Source organism: Sander vitreus, chromosome 2 (genome assembly GCF_031162955.1).
Source record: "Sander vitreus isolate 19-12246 chromosome 2, sanVit1, whole genome shotgun sequence".
NCBI classification, from domain to species: Eukaryota; Metazoa; Chordata; class Actinopteri; order Perciformes; family Percidae; genus Sander; species Sander vitreus.
Genome location: NC_135856.1, coordinates 6575965 through 6597240, shown reverse-complemented (window position 1 = coordinate 6597240; position 21276 = coordinate 6575965). Strand labels below are relative to the sequence as shown.

The 21276-nt window shown below is 40.6% G+C and overlaps 1 protein-coding gene across 1 annotated transcript in view; it reads left to right on the top strand.

Annotated features, from left to right (window-relative positions):
- cacna1ib (calcium voltage-gated channel subunit alpha1 Ib) overlaps positions 1-21276 on the top strand; it is a 208259-nt gene that overhangs the window by 18975 nt on the left and 168008 nt on the right. The window contains exon 2 of the mRNA XM_078270804.1: positions 13952-14063. Coding sequence (XP_078126930.1) covers positions 13952-14063 — 112 coding nt within the window. The remainder of the gene's footprint in view (positions 1-13951; positions 14064-21276) is intronic.

The following is a 21276-nucleotide window of genomic DNA, read 5'->3' as shown; positions in this document are numbered from 1 at the left end:
ACCTCACAGCCATCTGGGTCACCATGGTGATTTATAGAAATCAGGTGGTCTGACCGGATTGACCCTGTACTGGTTATAAGTTCCCTCAGATCTCTGTGTGTGTGTGTGTGTGTGTGTGTGTGTGTCTGTCTCTTTGTGTGTGTGTGTGTGTGTGTGTGTGTGTGTGTGTGTGTGTTTATAACAGCTTGTCTGGAACTTCTGATATCTTAACCCACCAGAAATATTTTAACTGCATTCCTGTTATTGTACTCATAAGGCATTTTTGCAACTTTATATAGCAACCAATTACCAAAATGCTTTATTGTAACAATTAAAAAAAAAAGGATAGAAACAACCCACAAACAATACAACCATACAAACTTGGCATTCACACATTTTATGTTATTTGATGGCTGATCAAAGAGGCCAACACACTTTGAATTTCCCAAACAGTTCCTTTAAGCTATTAAGGAACATTGCAACACATGTGGTAAACACAAATGATGAATGCATTACATAAATAATATCATTATTTTTATTTAAAGTTTTTCTTAGATACAGCAGTACTAATAAACGTCCAGACAGACGAAGAGTGAAAAATTGAGTCAGAGCCAAATTAAGCCATTTGTATCAACTTTGGTAAATGACAGTCATTAGTCTGTCATTAACACTCACTTCCAATGATTGCTATCTGCATGGTGTCATCGTGGGAACTGTTGACTGGCCTGCGTTAATGTGTTTTGTGTGCGTGTGTGTGTGTGTGTGTGTGTGTGTGTGTACGAGTGCATGTTTGTGTTCCTTTGTTCTGCGAACCGAAATTACTGTCTTAATTTAGGAAGCGCCTAGTCCCTGCTGAAAGTGACACTTGTCCCTACAGATACCACACTTTGTTCCTCTTGTTAATATCATGAATATTAAGGTTGTCAATTTGTTATGTCTCACTCTAATTATGATGATGCCAAGCAATAGTAAAATGCAGGACAGACATTCACAAGCATTCATTTTAAAAGCTCCGAGGACTCATTGACCTCCCTACAGGAAACAGATGTTAGAGCAATGCAGAGACAGAGGCAGAGTGATCAATAAGGAAAAAGATGTAGAGTATGGGAAGGACTGAATTGACGATGTACAGTATTGATGAGGTTTGGGAAAAAAGATGATAGGAAAATAGTCTGAAGGAAAGAAGCTGCATAATTGATGCTTGGACTGGGAGTTAAGATGACTGGAATACTGTGAGTCGTGGCTATCTAAACACGTAACTTGATTGTTGATATTTAAGTCTCACATTTTGACTTCATAAAATCCTAGAACAATATAACAATAAGACAGCAGCAGGCTGGCTTGCATAGCCACAGACCATTATTGTTTTGCCTTTGTATTAGTCCAGCTATCATTGGTGGGCAAAATACAGCAGTGATTCATTATTATTTGGAGTAAACATTTGTCCTTTTAAAGTAGACTTACAGATTGTTTCTTGTCTTGGTTGAGCAGGGCTTTGTCTTTGTCAACTTCCTAGAAAGCATTATTACTTGGGGTTTTAATTGTTTTGGAACGAAAGGAAGCCGGATTGAGAAATAAAGAGAGACCATTGGTCAAAATTATGGCCTTCAGTTTTACGGCGATATAGGCTTGTAGAAAGACAGTGGCAGACTGAAAAGGTACTCAGTAGGGGTGTGCAAAAAAAAACTATTCAAATGCGAATCGAGATTCAAGCTCTACCGATTCAAAATCGATTCATAGAATTCCAAAAATCGATTCATATATTTTTTTTCTCGTTTGTTTCATTGCCTTGAAATGACATTACCTCGCCATTCCCATAGATGGCGCTGCGTCAAATTCACACTGACGCCTGGGCACTCTTGTCATAATCAGAAGAAGAACGAGTGCAGCGGAAGTAGTTTAGTCGGTGTGAACAATGGCAAACCTCACAGAAATAATTATTCAACCTGCTCCATCCTCATTGAAGGCGAGAGTTTGGACACATTTCGGCTTTTATAACCTCGAGGGGAAGACGGAACTTGATAGGAAGCATGCTATATGCAGCCTTTGCAAAGCAAAAGTTAAGTATTTTGGAAACACCACAAACTTGAGAACTCACATGGTACGGCATCACCCAGAGATTAACATTAAAGACGTGGACCAACAATAACGACCTAAAGTACCTCCTCCTGACGTGCCAGTCAACGCTCTCTTTCAATGCTCTAAACTCCCACCGTTGCATCAGAGAGAGTGTTCTTAACTGCCGGAGACATCATAACTGCACAGTGGAGCATGCTCACTCCAAAACACGTAGACCAGCTTCTGTTTCTGCAAAAGAATGTACAGATTCCAGCCAGTGGTGGACTATGAACTGGTTACACACACACACACACACACACACACACACACACACACACACACGCACACACACACACACACACACACACACACACATACACCTAAAACTGTTTCCATTATGTGATTCTGACACATCACAAAAGTTCTGTTGAATGGACTGTAGTTGCCACAGTTCTAAAAAGAAAGGGCCTAATTTTAGGAAGTTCAATGTGCCCAGTCGACTTCCCATTCAACCTGGTAGCTGACGTACTCCTTAAACCACATTTAGCAGTATTTTTTGTTTGAATTGAGTACAGCACTTAAATAGTAAAGCTAAATGTAAAAGTTATTTTTATTTAACAGTTTTATACTTGAATTACATGTATTTGAAAGCTGGCCAAAGCATGGCACTTTTGCAGTTTTTATTTGCAAAAGTTTTTTTATTTTTGTATGAAGACATATAAAGCAATATCAAACTACATTTCATTTGTTGTGTTTCTTTTCTTCTAAATTGTATGTCTACTGCAATCACATGGGAAAAGTAACTACATCTACATACTGTGAATCGTTTTTTTGAATCGACAATCGTTTTTTAATCAAAAATCGGCAAAATCGGAATGGAATCGTGACATTTTCTGAATCGTACACCCCTAGTACTCCCTTGTTGTTGACAACGGACTCCATTCTAACAGAACATTATCTGTAAATCTTCAGTTCACTGCGCGATTCATCAGCCTCCAGATGAACTCAAATCCATCTACAGCTGCTGACAGAAGTCTGAGGAGAAACGCTCGCTCTGTCATCTTAAAATAAGGAAGCACATCCACTGAGTCTTATTTACCCAATCCTAATTCCATGTGCATGAAAACAAAAAGTCTAGACATTCAATTTGTCATTGATTATGCATAACATCCTGCATGAAGGCAGCAGCAGATCAGCAGCAGATAAATATAATATATAATAAAATAATAATATAATAAATAAAATAGATAAAAGCAGTAGGTCCTTAGGAAAGCCTTTCAACAATAACTGAATTGAGGGCGAGTTATACGCACATCAGACATCAGGTATGAGTAAGGCTATGACCGAGTCAGTGAATAAAAGGAAGCGCCTGCACACTTATTCCATGCCGCACAAGTTTAATAATGACAATGTATCAATATATACATGGACCTTTGTCAGATCAAAATGCAAACCACACCTATATGTATGAATCATGCACACCAATAGGTTGACAAGCTCTATGATGGCTGGTGTGGTTCATCCAAAAAGGGTGATGAAGGATCCAGAAACAAAATTAATTAAATATTAATAAACAAATCAATAAAGGACATAGAAAAAGTACATACAAAGGAAAACAGTAATACACCAGCTATACTTAAAAATATAAAAAAAACTTTTTTTTATTTGGGCGCCCAGATTGCTCAGTTGGTAGAGCGGGCGCCCATATATAGAGGTTTACTCCTTGACGCAGCGGGCCAGGGTTGGACTCCGACCTGCGTCCCTTTGCTGAACGTCATTCCCCCTCTCTCTCCCCTTTCATTTCTTCAGCCGTCCGGTCAATAAAGGCCTAAAAATGGCCAAAAAATAATCCTAAAAAATAAATTATTTTTTATTTAAAATATCTTTTCTCATATATTCTTTAAAAAAACATTTAAACATCCAGAATGGCACAAAAAACTACCAAAAATGTACCATCCCATCAACAAGTACATACAAAAATAAAAAAACGTAGTTCACTTTCTTATTTCAAGCTGGTTATAATAATCCTATAATATTGTTGTGGTGCTACAGCTGCAGTCAAAGCTTACTTGTGTTTACTGTTGTGAAACTAGAGGCGTATATCTACAGTAGGTTCTTATTTTGGCCTATAGTACAAGATGTTTGCAACACATACACATCTGCCTTTTGCTCTTAATTGTCTCTCATTCACTCAGTACTTTATTTTCCCGTTAGTAGGTAACGGCATGCTGTTATCTCATTGGCTGCGCTTTTGAAAGGTCAGCGGCAGCTAGGTCAAAAATAATTTGAACTGTGAGCACAGCGCAAAGCGGAAAATCCGAGCACATAGTTGGTCGGCACTGCTCTCCCCGTAGGAAATCAATGGAACGGCCAGCGCAAAGCGGTTTTGTCGCCTATCATGTGTAGGTGGCTTTACATTTTTGTCCTCTCCACAGGGGCCGTTCTAGAGACCCCCCCCCTCCCGTAGAGCACTTGTTGCTGTAAGAAATAAATTGTGTATTGCACTTTAAGTCTGTTCAGTTTCCTCATTACCTTGCTCTATTTAGGTAGCTATGTCTTCTGCTCTCAACACGAAATGAAAGTGGCGTATGCCAATTTTGAAATTGGCTGTAAAAAATAGATGCAACAGATATTCACTGATCTTTCCATGTTACATATTGATAGCAAAACTTATATTCCGTCTGCTATTTTGACAGATAGTAAACTTTCAGTGGCTTCGGGCTTTTGGCTTATGGCTTCTTTTTTTTTAATGGTATTGTGTTGTAGACATTTCTCACTAGTCTTAGTATTTTTAGCTCTGTCAGTAGTTGTGTTGTGTAATTGGTGGTCAGTCTGTTCTTCTGCTTTTTTGCTCTTAGTTACACAAGCCCGGCAGTGCTGGTAGATTAAAATAGCGTGTAACAGTGGCCGTGGGCAGGAGAGGAAACCTACGCACTTAACGTCCGCATCATATCACCAGCCACACCACATCACAGAAAGAGAGAGAGAAGAGGAGGGAGAAGAAAAAAAGAGACGGAAAGCGCAGAAAATCCCAACAGATGGTCTAAAAAGGAAGACTTGTGTGCATGCTTGTGTCTGTTCCTGTTTTTATCTAATCTGTAATTGCACACTGAGTATTTCCCTGCTACTTCCATTCCTTGTATCTCCCCATCACTGCCAAAAGACACCTTAGTTGGCAGCTGTTAGTAAACTAGTGGAACTTAATCCATCTCTATGCCTTCAGTCCTCCCTGTTCCTGCAGTTTATCTACCTGCCTATTTTCCAGGAGGTGCTGGACTGCTAAATTAACTCGTAGTAATCTCATGATCTCACTGAAACCATGGATCCCCCTTTTGTGTGTGTGGGCATGCAGTTTTGGGCTTGTAGCGTCAAATGAGTTTGGAAGTGAGTCAAAAAGACTGATAACACATAATTAAACCAAACTGTGGTCTCGTTGGTGGAATGGTAGCGAACTAAGACTGAATCAGTTAACAATCCTTTACAGAATGAATCCTCACTCAAGATATTGAATAACGAGCATTGATGGTGATTTAATTGGCCAAAATGTGTGTGTTTTCACAGTACAAATGCACACACGCGCAAACACAGCATGCACACCTAACAGAGGCTTCCTAATATATGTTTGTCAGTGCTGGTTGCCACAGCAACAGGGCAGAGCTTGTCTTAAGGAATCCTATGGCAGCTGTGCACAGGCCATCTGGGAGAGAAGTAGAGTGGGAGACACAGAGAGAGAAGTCAGAGATTTGAGGAGGCAGAAAGTTCAGTAATTCTTAAAACTTTATCATTTTTTTAATCGTCCGTTTGATGATCTGTCACAGTTAGGATAGCCAGTAGAACACGAGACCTGGTAGGGATGGCCCTATTAGAGTTCCTCCTCAATTCCAATAACTGGTTTTATGCCTAATTGCCTGTAGCTGAAGTGGTGTGCTCTTCTGTGAAGCATTTTATGAGTTAAGATTAACACAAAACTTTCCACAGAGACATAAGAGAAGCACAAGAGACAATGACAGCACTTCACAGCCAACTGAGCATTCAGACAAGATTAAGATTAAACCACAGGATATAGCAGGGATGAACATATGAACATAGTCTGGTTCATAGTCAAGCATATTTCCGAATACAAATCCAGCTTGTTGGCACACGCTGCAAAATGCAGCATCGAGGCTGATAGTGGCTTGCCTCGCTAATTAGGGCCGGGCGATTTGATGATATATATCGTCAAAACGGTATAAAAATGTCTATGATGTATTTTTTTTTCTTCATTTATTTCTATTTATTCTATCGCCATTTAGCGGAGACTTTACGTTCTGATTCTTGCAGATTATGTTGCTCCAAAGTTCTTAAGGAAATGGATTTTTAATTCACATAGGAGATAGAAAAATAGGCTTTACCATGTTGTTATTTCATATAGACCTTTTAATTATTGAATTACCAGAAAACATGATATATATATATATATATATATATACACACACATTGTTATTGAGATAAGAAAAGACCTATATTGGGATAGAAGACTGCCCAGTCACCACAGACTTCAGACCTTTTTCTTCTTCTGAAAGCCTTTTCAATTTGCACAGACAAGAATGTAACACAAAGCAGCCCACGTCTATTTGTACATATGTGCAAAAACACTGCCTCTTTTTAATGTAATGAATCATGATCTATGTATCTATCTATGCGTTGTTATACACGAGGCATCATAAAACCTTCATAACATCATTGATCCTTTTTAAAGTTATTTTTTTTGGGACTTTTTTTTAATTGATTGGCCAGCTGTAGGCAGGAAAGGGGGCAGATAGAGGGGGATGACATGCAGCAAAGGCCACGGGTTGTAATCGATTATCGATTATCACGGTGATAAGAAATGAGCCTTGGTACATCGGGCGCATGCTCAACCAGGTGAGCTACCAGGCGACCCGATAACTTCATTGATCTTTACCTAATTACACATGTATAATTTTGACAGGTGAAACACGTGGTTCATTCAAATATAAGAATCTCAAATGCTGACCAATAGATGGAGACCTACTGTAGGGGATGCATTTCGCTGTAGCACACAAGTCAGCTTTAGCCAGACTCGGTAGAGGCTGCCAATCTTGTGAGTGATGGTCTCATTTGTTAATAGTAATTATACTTATTCTGCAGAGTTAATGTGCTTCAATCTAACTAGGAGTGAAGACAAAAGTCAGAAATGAGTGATTGAAAGCCCAGAAGGCAGCAGGCCAATGAGCAATAAGAGAGTCATATGTAGATCAAAGTAATAGCTTCTGTTGTTACTGTCATCCTGACAATTATCCACGTAACCTTAACCATCCATTTGTCTGTGTGTGTGTGTGTGTGTGTGTGTGTGTGTAAATGCATGTGTGCGTGCGTGCGTGCGTGCGTGCGTGCGTGTGTGCGTGCGTGCGTGTGTGTGCGTGCGTGCACTCCTCTGACCTGACAGCTTAGGGAAAAGAAGAGCTGACTTGAGACGCTGTGAAGCATTACCGTGTGATATCCCATGACATTTGCTGCTGTCCAAGCTACACACATGTACACACCATCGCCTCCACACACACTCCATCCTTCCCTTTATCCAGTCAGCTGTACTGGATCGAAGAACCCCTGATGGAAAATTCCAGAAAATAAAAAAAAAGACCCGGCCAGCAGCCTCTCTGAACATTACGCAGTGATGGAGGAGAGGATAGAGGGAGGAAGAGGAGGCAGGGCAACTGAAAGATAAATGCCGATGTGAGAACAGTTTTAGGTGAGATAGATGTGCGAGGAACAAAAAAGGGAAGACTAAAGCAGTAAATGTTGTTAGAATAAATGGCTGTGCTGACTGTCAAAAGTGCTGAGTGCAGCACAGTAAATCAAGTCTACACTTTTAGGCAGGCTTTTGCTTTTAAAACCAAGTAAATACATTACCAGGCAAAGTTTCATGCTCAGCAAGAGGTGACATCCTTCCTTTTGCATTGTTATGCCAATGTATGGCTCATACCAATTCAAAACCCATTTAGAACCAGTTTGAACTAGTTAATCATTGCTTTAAGTTAGTTTCATGGAACATTTTGAGAAATACTGTACACTTTTGTCATGTTTGTGTGTTAAGTAGTGGTTAGCCTAGCTTAGCATAGAGTTTAGAGACTGTGTACCATCTTGGAGCATAACACACCTGAGTCTCTGACTGAACTGTTGGAGGTCGAGTTGCATTGTGGGTAATATAGGCGCCAGGTTTTGCCAAGGAAGAAGATTGCATGGAATAAAAAGGCAATGTCACTCGTTCTGCTGCATCGATTTATTTTTATTTTTTTAAACTGTCCATTGTGAGTCGACAATGCTATTGGACTGCAATGCTAAATTGGTGGAGTAGTCTTTATTCCGATGGCACCAAACCTGGACACATCACTGCTCCTAAAAATAGTTCTAGCACGTAACTCTCCCTAAAATTCAGTTCTTTAAAATTATTTTCCGTTTAAGTGCGCGTTAAGCAAACAAGATATATTACGATCTGCTATTTGAAACTTTACCTAAAATCTGAGGCTCTGAGGTTTCTGTTTTTTGCTCGTTTGTGGCCAACCATATTTTCCAAGTCTCTCACACAGTATAGTGTATAGGATAGGATGTACGCAGGATGTCGCATGGCAAAGCCCCCAACCAAAATACCCCCGCATCTTTCTTTCTCTCTCTGTCCTTTTCCCCTCTCTTTGTGACTATTAACTTCATTTGAGTCGATTGGTTGCCATGGAAACCGGAGGTCGTTTGCCTCCCTCATGTCTCTTTGGATACAATAAAAACAAGGGAGGGAAGGAGAGAGAGGGAAAAAAGGCAGAGAGACATTGAGATAGGTTTAGAAAAGAGTGACGCCACGCAGGGATGTATTAAGAATTCATTTAGCCCCCGCTGCCACACACTTTCAGCCTCCCAGCTCTTTCCGGCTCTGTCACGCTGATGCTTTCGACACATTCAGGTCTTTTGGGTAATGGTCTCTGATGCCATTGAATTTCATCTGGCCATTTAAAGTTTCCCGCCAGCGGCCTGATGTAACTGAATCTGCTCCTGGAGCTTTGGATCATCAAACTTTGGCCTTAGACCGTCACTCTCAGGGGGTTGGACCTTGGGTGTGCCAGGAAAATCACAGCGTGCCAAAATGAATGTCAAATGTTTTGGAGCTCAAATGAGTCGATTTAATCAGTACGTCAATGGTCAGGAGATTATTAACTGTAATTCATCATTTTAATTATCTATTATAAATGAGACAAATTGATTAAGCAATTTATTTATAAAAAACAAAAATGCCTCTTTTTTTCACTAGGCCTTCATCACATACTGCACTGTATTGACTGACTGTAGGTTTTGGAACGTTGAACAAAATTAGTAATTTTAAAACAACTTCTTGGACTTTCAGAGCTTGTGATGGCCATTTAAAAAAACATAGTTTTACATGGTTGAGTCTTGATTAATTAGAAAATTAATGTATTAATTAACATGTCTGCTGTCAAGTAAGGTACTTGACAGCAAACTGGGATTGGACCAGTATAGTAGTTTGATGACATGTAATGCAAGTGCCTGTGTTATATAGGTCTATCACTTCTGTAAAAGACCTGGCTTACTCTCAGAATTCCATTAATATTGCATATATGGAAGAGTGTGTGTGTGTGTGTGTGTGTGTGTGTGTGTGTGTGTGTGTGTGTGTGTTTTTTCCTGGATTGCTTGAGATGCTCTTTTTAGCTGTTCACCTTTCCAATGACAAACAATCTATTAGGGAACATCTCCACAAATGCTGAAATTCATCAGAAAGCTATCGGAAAGCCCCATCAGTCACACTGTACTTCCAGCTATTTCATTGGAGCTGCTCGGTGGCCCACATTGAAATACTGTAGGTGTTCCCGGCAGCCTCCAGTATTTTGAGTGACAGGCGTTGGATGAATGTGAAGCAGAGCATGCTGAAAAACAATACCCTATTTGCAATCACTCCCTGGTAAAAAGAAGAAGAAAAAAGAAGGTTAAATAATTCTGGAGGTGAAACAGTTCTATAAAACAATTTCTGAGTAAATCTTCTTGGAAGACTCTCTCTGTAATAGACCGTTGTGCTTTGAATTTCACCTCATTCTCCATCCAGTTGTAGTGTCAATGTGCAGAATGTGTGTGTGCGTCTGTTTGAGGGAAGAAAAAAAAAAAGTAAAGTCATAAAGTGTCTCCTCCAAGGCACCTACACTAATTGACTCGTTTTTCAGAAGTGGAGAGCGACAGACTTCTTCTTCACACTTGCAGACCATTAAAGGCAGCTCATGTATAGGCAGCGTGCATGAAAAGCCAAACTGGAAAGCTGGACACTTTGGCAACTCGTTGAGGCTGTTTTTAAAGAATGCATTAGGCAGTGGAAATAACCCCCAGATAATCCTTATAGCATTAGCCCAAAGGCTGTCATCATTACTTAGACTGGTGGAAATAAGAAAGTGCTTTTATGCAGCCATGACTTTCACATTGAAGTGTGTTTTCATATATCTGGAAAGGCTGCGCTTTTTAGGTGGCACAAGCTCAGTGACACCTGCGGGTGATATCGCTGTCCTCATTATATAGGAAGGGCTAGCTACAGAAAATAGCTGAAGTGGCACATCTGTAGTGTGTGAATGTGTGTTTGTTCGCCTGCAGTATGTGCCTGCCTGTGGAATGATGACATCTTCATCTACATCTTTCAGTTATTATCAGTGAGCAGACAAATTGATTATATTGCACACAAATGAAAACAAAAAAATATGTTGATTAACACATGAACAAGCAGAACTCATCTAATCAAAATTCTAATTAAAATGTATCATATTAAAGCTATAGTGCCTAGTTTCTGCCGTCCCCATGAGGAATTCTAAGTAATGTCAACAAAACTGTCGGCGCGTCCACATGATACAAGCCTTCCGTGATCGCGCACCGGACACAAATAGTGGCATGATTTATTTGAGATTTTCTCTTTTCTAAAAGTATGCCTCAATCAAGATTAGTGGATCCCTCCCTGTTTTTTGATCAGTTTTAATTAGCTCTTGCTGTAAACTCCAGTACCGTTTACATTTCCATAGTGCTAATTCCAACAGTACAACAACAACGGCATGTCATACTCACCACTCAGTGTTCACTCAGAGTTTTCCTTCTCAAACAGAAACACTGTTTTCAGTCACTTTTTTATTTCCTGATTCACTACTAAGCTACTTTTAATGAAACTCAATGAAAGTCCTGATAAGATGTTTCACAAGAAATGCCGTCCACTGGCTCAATGAGCATAATTCCTCAAATCTCTGGTAGGCTTTTAATTTGAAATAGGAAGCAAGGGTTGAGTTTCAGTGGTTTCCTTAATTGAGACTCGGGTATTATTTCAAACCAGTTTTTATTTGAGACTTGTCGATAAGTCTACATAGGTCATCTCTATTACATACACCGATTCTCAACCAATTCATACATTACCAGCAACCGTAAAGCCTGGCCTCGCTATTATCCTGCTATTCCAACTCCTACAAGTCCAAACTACCAAAGTCTGAGATGTTTGTTTATCGTGTTTTAAGCATCTCCTTCCAGGCAGCGCTGTATGGAAGGCACTAGGATTAGGCAATGGTTATGGTTAGTGTTAAGGTTAGGGTTAGGTGTCTTGAAGGAGATGTTGGGGCCTAAAACACCATTGAGCGAGATATTTTTTCTATAGTTTTTGTCATTTCCATATTCTTAAATGCAGTGTGCTCACGCATATAGGTGTGCATTTCTTTTCTCATTTGCCCACCACTGTGTATTTTTTGAATAGCCAGAAGTTGGTTATCCAGAGTTTTTGAAAGCAATATTTAAAAGGTATAACCCAGTTAAAAAAGGATCCTACAGTGTATCAATCGCTGTGTGTGTGATGTTAGTCTGTGGGGTCGGACGAACGAGTGTTAGATGACGGGTCTTTACCTTTTCTTACATGTCTACTTTACAGCTATTAGCCTGCAGGACATTAATATTAAATGTGCCTCCCTGCAGTGCTGAATATTACTCTTTAAATCATCCCCATCAGCTGACTCGCATTGATTTAATGTTTGATGTAATGTGAGACTTAATGCGCACAAGTGAGTGTGTGTGTGTGTGTGTGTCTGTGTGTGAGCGTGTGATTGTGTGAATGTGTGCACACGCGTGGGTGGGTGAGTGTGAGCGTTTTATGTTTTTGAACATGTTGCTTGGTTTTCACGTGCATATCGGCGTATGTGTACTTCCCTGCTCGTGTGTGTTGATGAGTGGGCATTTGTGTGCCTGTGTGCACGGCTCTGTCTGTGTGTTTATGTGTATGCATGTGTTTTGCCCACTCACAGCCTATCTTTGTACGTGCTGTGATATCTACAGTAGTCCATCTCTTTCTTGAAAGGTTCATGCAAGGCCAAGAGAAGCATGTTGACAATTGATTCTTTTCTGGGAATTCTGTCTGTTTCAAACCTGCAGCGTAGTAAGCTAAGATACAAACGGGTTACCCTGCTTCTCTTCTTCTGCGAGCTTTGTGCTGTACTGAAGGCTGCCGCGGGAGCATTTCAGAGTCCTGTGCTGCATAGCCTCGGGAAAGGATTGGACATCCAGGGCTATTACAGCACATCCTCCTTCACACGCTTGTTAACCAAGCAGTGCGCTCACTCCCTCACCACACAGAAAATGCATATTGAATCACTCCGTCACACTCGGCTGCTTTGTTTCTGTCATTTTTTTCTCTGGCATGCCGCTTGGTTTTGCATGTTATGCTCGCTCCAAACCTTTCCTCCAAACAAGTGTTGTTCACGCTGTGGTACTCTGAAAACATCACCGCAGATATTTTCTGTCATGTGTTCTGCAGCAAGTTTTGAGAGCGAAATGCGATCGTCCTCATAGGAACCACAGGTTAAGATTTGAATTTCTTTGGCGGGCATGGTGTGAGTGTTAGAGGAGTAATACAGTTAAATGGAAATAGCTAGTTTAATAGTGTACACATTGTAAAAGTCTCTTAATGTATGTTTCATTGCTACTGCAAACAGTGCCTACTCGTAAGGCCTGCACATTAACAGCAACATTTCAAGAGTAGTGGTCCAAGAAAAAAGCATGGCAGGTTCTAAAAGTCAAAGCCGTAAATGTAAATGGACTGTTTTTATATAGCGCTTTTCTAGTTCTAACGACTACTCAAAGAGCTTTAACATAGTACAGGAACCATTCACCATTCACACACTGTGGCCGAGGCTGCCGTACAAGGTGCCACCTGCTCATCAGAAAAACAATCCCGCACATTTACACTCCGATGGCGTCGCATGCTGCGCCGATGCTGTACTCTAAAACTGACATTTTGTGACTGAATTGGACCCTGCAGGGTTCACCTTGTGTTGCTTTAGTGTTTCTACTGTTGCTGCAGTTTTACAGTGATGATACCTTTGGGACTGTCATAAAGTTTTTTTCTGCACTTTGGTATCAGCGACGTGATCCGACCCTGTGGAGTAACACCAGAAGATTAACTGTGCTGTGTCATATTTAGACCATTTGCAGCCTGTACAATTGAAAGGTCACACACGCTATGATACTAGCTATCATTTGGAGTTCTGACTCCTGCACCTTGATGACCTGTTTCACTAAAGCGGCATTGCAGTTTTTAAATGGGTCTGCATTTGCTTCAAATGACAAATGTAAGTGCATTTCCCCCTTTTTTTATTTACCATCATCTTCTTAGCCAAGGTGCAGTCGGAAGAGATTTCTGTCACCATCGTTGTTGAATTTAGGCATGTGATTTGGAGTCGAAGTCAAAACCAACACCTATTAATCATTCATGACTGTGATAATTCGGAATTAATGACTGAAGAAATAATGAATGAAATGTCACACATTCCTGAATTGTCCTCTCAGATTGTATCCTGTTCTGTGTCTCTCCACTCTACGAGCTGATTTCCTTAACCGTTATTGTTTCTACGTGGTTCGAACGCGTGAGTATGATGGTGATCTTGTTGAACTGCGTCACCCTGGGAATGTACCAGCCCTGCGAGAACGTCGACTGCTCTTCAGACCGATGCCAAATACTACAGGTAGACACACACACACACCCACACACAAACACACACATTGTTTTGTGATCATACTTTTGCCATCCTCAGATTTCAAGCAGCCTCCCACAAAATGTCACAGAAGCAAATCTGTGCCCATATTCAAAACGCATCTGAAACCCTCCTTTTCTTTATTGCTTCTGATGGTCCAGCGTGAAATAGCTCTAGGACTATTGGTTTGATTGCCATGAAACCGGTCCCCAGAGGATGAATCCTAATTAAATTGGTAATCCCCCAACTCTCTTTTTCTTTTCTTTTGCAAAACATCAGTGTTTCACCATAGTCTTTGTGACCATACGGACGTTTTACTTTAAAGTATTGTGTCACTGCAGCCATCCATAGCATTGTTAATATTGTCCATAGCAAACAACACAGACTTCACCCTGGGCGAGCGGGTATTGTTTATCGTTTTGTTTCCCGTAGTCTTCGTAATCACAACCGTCCCGTTATTGTCGCGCATCCCCAGCGGCCGTCTCCCAGCGTGTGAGGCGTCCTTTCCCTGTAGGGTATTTCGTGCTGGCCACCACGTAAAAAACGAGAAAAATGTCCCCGTGAACACGTATCAATAGATTAAAAATAACATGACATTTACACAAACTGCCGTGAGACTGGGTTGCATTGTTGGTTTGTTTAATCTGTCCATTGATTTATCCACTTCCCCTATTTGTCTCTGCATTTAGTTCACTAATGTCCTAGTCTCTTCTATTTAAAGTGCAAGGAAGAGATGCAATAAAGGAGGAATTGAGAAAACACTGTTTGGGAAAGGAGACATCCTGCCCTGAGTAGTGACATCTGAGTTATTAAGGACAGCTGCACAGCTGGATCAGCTCTCCGAGGGCTTGAAACTGTTCTGCTGTATCCTATTGCACTCAAGGTCTTATTTGAACAAGTAATGCAATATACTGTGTTTTAAAAAAATGAAGAGGTTCATTTACCACAGCTCGCACCATTATTGTGTGATGATATTTTTACCCTGACACCACCCTCTGGCTAATATTTACAATTACTTTACCACGACTGCAATGGATCCAAAACCGACTTTGGGGCTTAAACTTTATTTATCTTTTGAAACGTGGCCTTCTTTACAATCAGCATTACAGCTTCACAGAGCCACTGGCGTGATGGAAGAATGTTGTTTTCCTCTTCTTTGTTTTTAACCACTTTGTGATCTACTTTTTTTTAAAGAGTTCTATGAGGTTGACTTAGGCCCTGTTTACACGAATACGCTCGCGGGTGAAAATGACTAAATATTTTATCAGATGTGCCTTTCGTTTAGACGGCGACGGCATTTTTGGGGCTTAAAAATGCAAAAAAGTGAAACCACCCTCCAGAGTGAAAATCTTAAAAACGCTCCACCGTCGCGTCCCCGTCTAAAGGGTAAAAACACACTCTGTGTGTGTGTGTGTGTGTTCGCCGTGTGTGTGTGTGTGTGTGTGTGCCGTGTGTGTGCATTGTTTGGAGCAATAACTCCACCTCCTCGTCTGTCCAGACAAAATTGTCAGCTTTTGTTGTTCGCTTTGTCCTACTAGGGAGAGAAGTAGAAGGAAGGTTCTACGCAGTGCTTCACACTACCACCTAGGCGCCTGGTGTGCATACTATATCGAATTTCACACACTTTTGCGTCACCATATGCACGCAGATTTCCCCCCCAAAACGCTCGTCTGAACGCGGAATAAAAAGTGAGAACGCAACGGCACTTTTGCGTTTTCTCTTCAGAGTGTTTCCGTCTAAACATAGCCTTAGTTACACAGGAGCATGTCAGTTTGATGTATTTGCTCTACACGCATTCATCTAGGCTGTGGGAAAACACTTAATTCACTTACAAACATGCGTAACGAATCTGCGCACTTATACTCAGCTGTACATATTTTATATTGAACCCAACCAAAAGCAGACACACCAAGCTCACAAACGCAGAAAGACTTGAATAAACACATGCAAAAACATCCATACTCATACATACCCTCACATTCCTAGAAGCAGAGAACAAAGAGTGTGCTTCTAGAAAGTGTGCACATGTAGCCATCTATTCCGACACACACATAAACACACATAAAGAACACACTAATTCACATGCACACACTCTCTTCTTCTCTGTATTCCCTCCGTTTCAGCTGTTGGATGTCTCGCTCTCCCCTCGCGCTCTGCGTTCCCTGCCATGCTGGAGCCTGTAACTCCTCGCAGTGACTCACTGCTAGCATGTGGTCTTTATGGTGCAGCGAGCATGACTTTCTCACACACGGCAGCTTTCCTCGTCGTCTGGCAAGGCACCGAATCCCTTCTCACTTTATGTCAAAAGGTGGCCTGAGTGGGTGTAACATCTGTGCGCGAGCGTGTGCACGTATGTCTTCAGTCTGTCGGTGTGAAGCACTTGTTGAATCACCCCAGCGTCCTGTGTGTTTTTTTTATTTATATTTTTTCACATTCTCACAAGGCACCACACTCATCATATACCAGCCAACACACACACTAGATTGATTCTGCTCCCTGGGGAAGCTGGCTGGTGAGTTGGACCTAATAGAATTTCTCCTCCAAGTATCTATAGACCCTATTCAACATCAGCATGGACTTAGTGCGCTACAGCGCCACAGTCAATACTCTCCTCTCAGAAAATCCGTTGATCAATACCATCATTTCAATGGTGCCTCACCAGCAGAATCTTTAAGCTCTGACAGTTGTGGACCTAAAGCTGAAGCTTAGTTAGTTATTTAGCTAGTCAGCTAGTATACGCTTGTACAGTAGACGGATGGGTGAGTGGATGGAATGGGGAAAAAGACGATTTGCATAATAAGCCAATTTCAGATAATCTACAATTTGTGCACCTTAGTTTGTTATTTGAGAGTCAGAGGAGGCAACTAAAATAATAGTTTTGTCCTAAAGACACTTCACAACTCATCATAAAGGCTTTATCCACTTCTAACGCCTCTCGGATGTGTGTTTCATACAAGACCAAACAGAAGTTGAATTTGCGTCTTGACTTCCCTCTAGCGATCCTATGGCCTGGATGGGTGAGAATCTTCCTAGACGTCACACGTTGTTGTGTTGAGACAACAGTGTTTTCATCTTACTGAATAGGAAATGTTTGAGAATCAATAACAAGCCCTCAGAAAGAGAACTGCCTGCAAATGGGGTCCTTCCTTGCAAATTAAAAAGGACCAAATGAGTGCTTGGGCTTGGACACACAACTCTACCAAGGCTGTGTCCTGAAGTGTCTTTTATAAAAGCAGCATTCTTTGATCTGATCACTTGTTGAGTTGGATTGAAAAAAATGTTTTGAAGATGTGAAAGGTTTGGAACCTATATATATATATATATATATATATATATATATATATATATATATATATATATTAGGGCTGAAACGATTCCTAACGAATATAGCGAGGGTCTAAGAGAAGAGACAGGCGAGAGAAAACGATAGAAAGTTTGGGATCATTTTAACCTGCAAACATGCTACTACATCATCTTTGTAGAAAACATCCAGTCTACTCATCCATTCCACGGAGCGAACCCGACACCAGATAGCTAACTAACGTCTGCTGTTCTCGTCCACCGCGCTGTTTTACACAACTAGCCTACAGCCTGCTACTCTGCAAATAGCCATGTTTTACGAACAAGCTAAAATGAGAGCTGTCGGTTTGTAGTCTAACTGTTTATTAGTTTGCTCCTAATCTTTGGATCCTCCCCCCAGCATGGCCACTTAATATGCACGTGAATGACGTCATCATGCCAGTGATGTCTGCATTCTTTATTCTTTCTCCTCACTGTGTATTAGGCTTCTGAAAATGTGTCCCCCAGAACAGTGTAGTTGAATAGCCCTGCTGTAAGCTTTGTACAGTCACATTTACCCTCTGGTTAGTGAACAGCTCTTTTGCATATCCAGTGCACAGAGCCAGAGGCAAGAAGGGGAAGGGGGTGAAAAATATTAACATTTGGGCCACCAAAAATGTACTTGGAATTTGGCAATAAAAAATTTTGCTTTTTCAAAAAAAACCTGTCTTTTGTATTTTTAATACACAGCAATAATACATATTTACTATTGCTGTTTACTAAGTATTTCTTATCCGATTACTCGATTAATCGATGGAATAATCATCATAATAATAATTACTAAAATAATCGATAGCTGCAGCCCTAATATATATATATATATATATATATATATATATATATATATATATATATATATATATATATATATATAGTTCTAAGTGTCATATCAGCCTCATGATTTAAGTATGAATCAGGCTATACTTAAAATACACTCACATATACAAAAACAATTTTTCTACCTGCCAAAGTATGAAAATATTGAAAAGCTAAGAACATAAAATAATGGTGACAGATAGAAGGGGAGTGCCAAACAAGGAAAAAGCAGAGAGAGATGAATAATGACAGAAGTATAGAGACGTGAAAGAAAAAAGAGCCAGTAGAGACAGAGGACTAGCATAAAAAGTAACAGAGTGAGAGCTGTAAGAAAGAGAGCTGTTGAATTTGAATTTGTCAGAGGGAGGAATGTTTTTTGACATTTGGTGAAGATTCCTTCACCCTTGGTTCGGCGATCTTTGCAAAACGTACTGTTGCACCTCCATCTCGTCCATCGTTCCGCTTTGACAAAGGTCAAGGTTGCAAACTTTGAGCGTTCCTCTACATTAGTAGGCCAGTCCTGCATCGCTACAGTCCTCCAGGACTGCTGAGTAGTATGCTTCATTTCAAGCAAATGACAAAACAAAGATTTACATCAGTGGTTCAGATTCAGAACATGTTTCCTCCAGTACGTCCCTCTGAAAATCAAATTACAGGCAACACCGAGCACGTCAGTTCATCTCCAATCCCCCTGTATATACACAGAAAAGAACACTAGCTAATCTAGGCTTTTTGCTCACAACAGCAATAACATGCATTAGCAAGCTGGGATCTTTGATTTATTTAGATTTTTTGTACTCCCCTCTTTTAATTAAATGCATGATTAAAGCTGGGGGGGGTTTGTCGATGCGGGGCTTATCTCTGATTACTGCACAAACAAATTTGTTTCCATTACCCCACCGTTTAGGGCAAACTGCTCAACTGGGGAGGGGGGGGGGGGGTGGTAAGGAAGGAGGAGAGAGAGACAGGGGTTTGAATGGAGAGATATGATTGTCGGGGAAAGATGGGAGAAAGAAGGTAAATATAACTGTTGTAGGAAGAGAGATGGAAGTAAGAGATTGGCAGAGAGGTGTGGAGAGAAAGCAGGAGGGAATGGAGATTGAGAGAGGCGTGGGAGGGGAGACAGGGCTAGGAAAGAGAGGAGGTTACTGAAACCTGTCTGTCTTTTTATAATCGACCAATTGAACAAATTGGGTTAATGTCTTGGAAACTGAGCAAAAGGTATTGGCTGAATCAGAATATTGCTGCATTTGACCTTGTTTACTGTCCTGGGCTAGAACTAACAGTTACTTTCATGAATGATTAATCTGCTGATTATTTTCTCAACAAAATAATCAAGTGTTTTGTCTGCAAAATGTCTACCGCTGATAATTTGTCAGAACCCAAAGTGGCCCTTTTCAGATTACATCAGCCAACAATCCAAAACCCAAAGATATTCACTTTACTGTCATATACAGCATGACAAAAAATAAAATAAAACTGCCATATTTGAGAAGCTAACCAAGGAAGGAACCTCTTGCTTGTATATGACGATTAGTCAATTGCCAAAAAGGTTGTAGTGGTAGCCATTAATCTATTGACAGAATATGAATCAGCTAGTCAATTAATGGACTAATTTTCTTCAGCTTTCTTACAGACATAAAGCCAGTGAGGCAGTGAGGAGATAACATGGAAAATGAGACAGGACTTCAGGCCTTATAGATGCCATGGATATGACCAATGCCAAGATTTATATATCTATTATATAAGATTTGTTTAAATAGATGTGTGTTGAATATCTAAATTGTATCCATTGTATTAGTAGTTAGTGAGGGTATGGGCATGGGCACTTGACACTCCTTACAAACTTGATAAAATGTGGATTTGGGCAGCAATACGTTCCTATTGCTGGAGCAACCCTGAGATGATCGAGTGCGCAAAACTTAGCATTGGCCAAAGTGCCCATTTGACAAAGATGAGTCAAGGAAACATAACATTTTCCCCGTGCCACTGTGTGTTGTTGACAGCAGGCAGGCTAGACCCATTGACTCCAAGTTTTGACTCTGCCATCAGCATGTTCCTACAGATTCATAGCACCAGGTGGTGTTTTTCCATTTGCTGCTGCATTTCTGTTTACTGTACTGTGCCATTTTCTGCAAACTCTATTTTTGAAACATGCATCAACAATCACACCATATTCAAAACACATTTTATTACAGTGGTTCCCAACAATTTTAACTGGTGACCCCCTATGTAATCTTAAGCAATGTCTTCTTGGGCCCTCTGGTCACAGGGTGCCAATAGATGATTTAGCCATACAGTAATTCCACAAGATAAAAGAAAAGATAAAAGTCAGAAACATTATTTTGTTTAATAGAATTTAGTTTTTTCTTGTTGTGAACCCTTAGATTCATACAGCAAACTCTTGTGGGGTCTCAACCTCTAGGTCAGAGATCTTCAACAGGGGGTCCTCGGAGTAACTGCTGGGGGGCCACCAACGTTTTGTAATTTTTTTAATTTGGAAAGTTCATTTCAAAAACTAATATCTCTTAACATTAATCCAACATATTATTAGCAAATATAAATCAGCCTATTTGTGAAAAAAAGACATTGATGATAGGCTTACTTGCCTATAGGTAAGGTGGTCACCTAGGTAACCATCCACAGATACAGTTAATCCTGAGGATTCACTGTGGCACATGCATGTTTAACATTATAACATGATTTATAAAATCATGCAAAAAAATATTATTTTAATAGCTTAGTGTCCTATGCACTTAAAGGTGCCGTAGGTATGATTGTGAAGATCCAGGACTTAGCCAAAGAATTTGAACATCAACAACTTCTCAGTCCCTCCCACCTTTCCGATAAAGCCCAAAATGGTCTCCTAAGCCCCTCCCCCCACAAGGGAGAATGAATGTGTGTGCATGAGCGGTGATTGACACGCAGTTAGACCCCCCCCCCCCCCCCACCCCCTGGCCCTGATTGGTGCATCTGATCAGGGAGCTGTGGATTTTTGCAAATCTCACTACAGGCTGTAGGTGGTGCCAGAGGAGCTGGATTTTTTTTT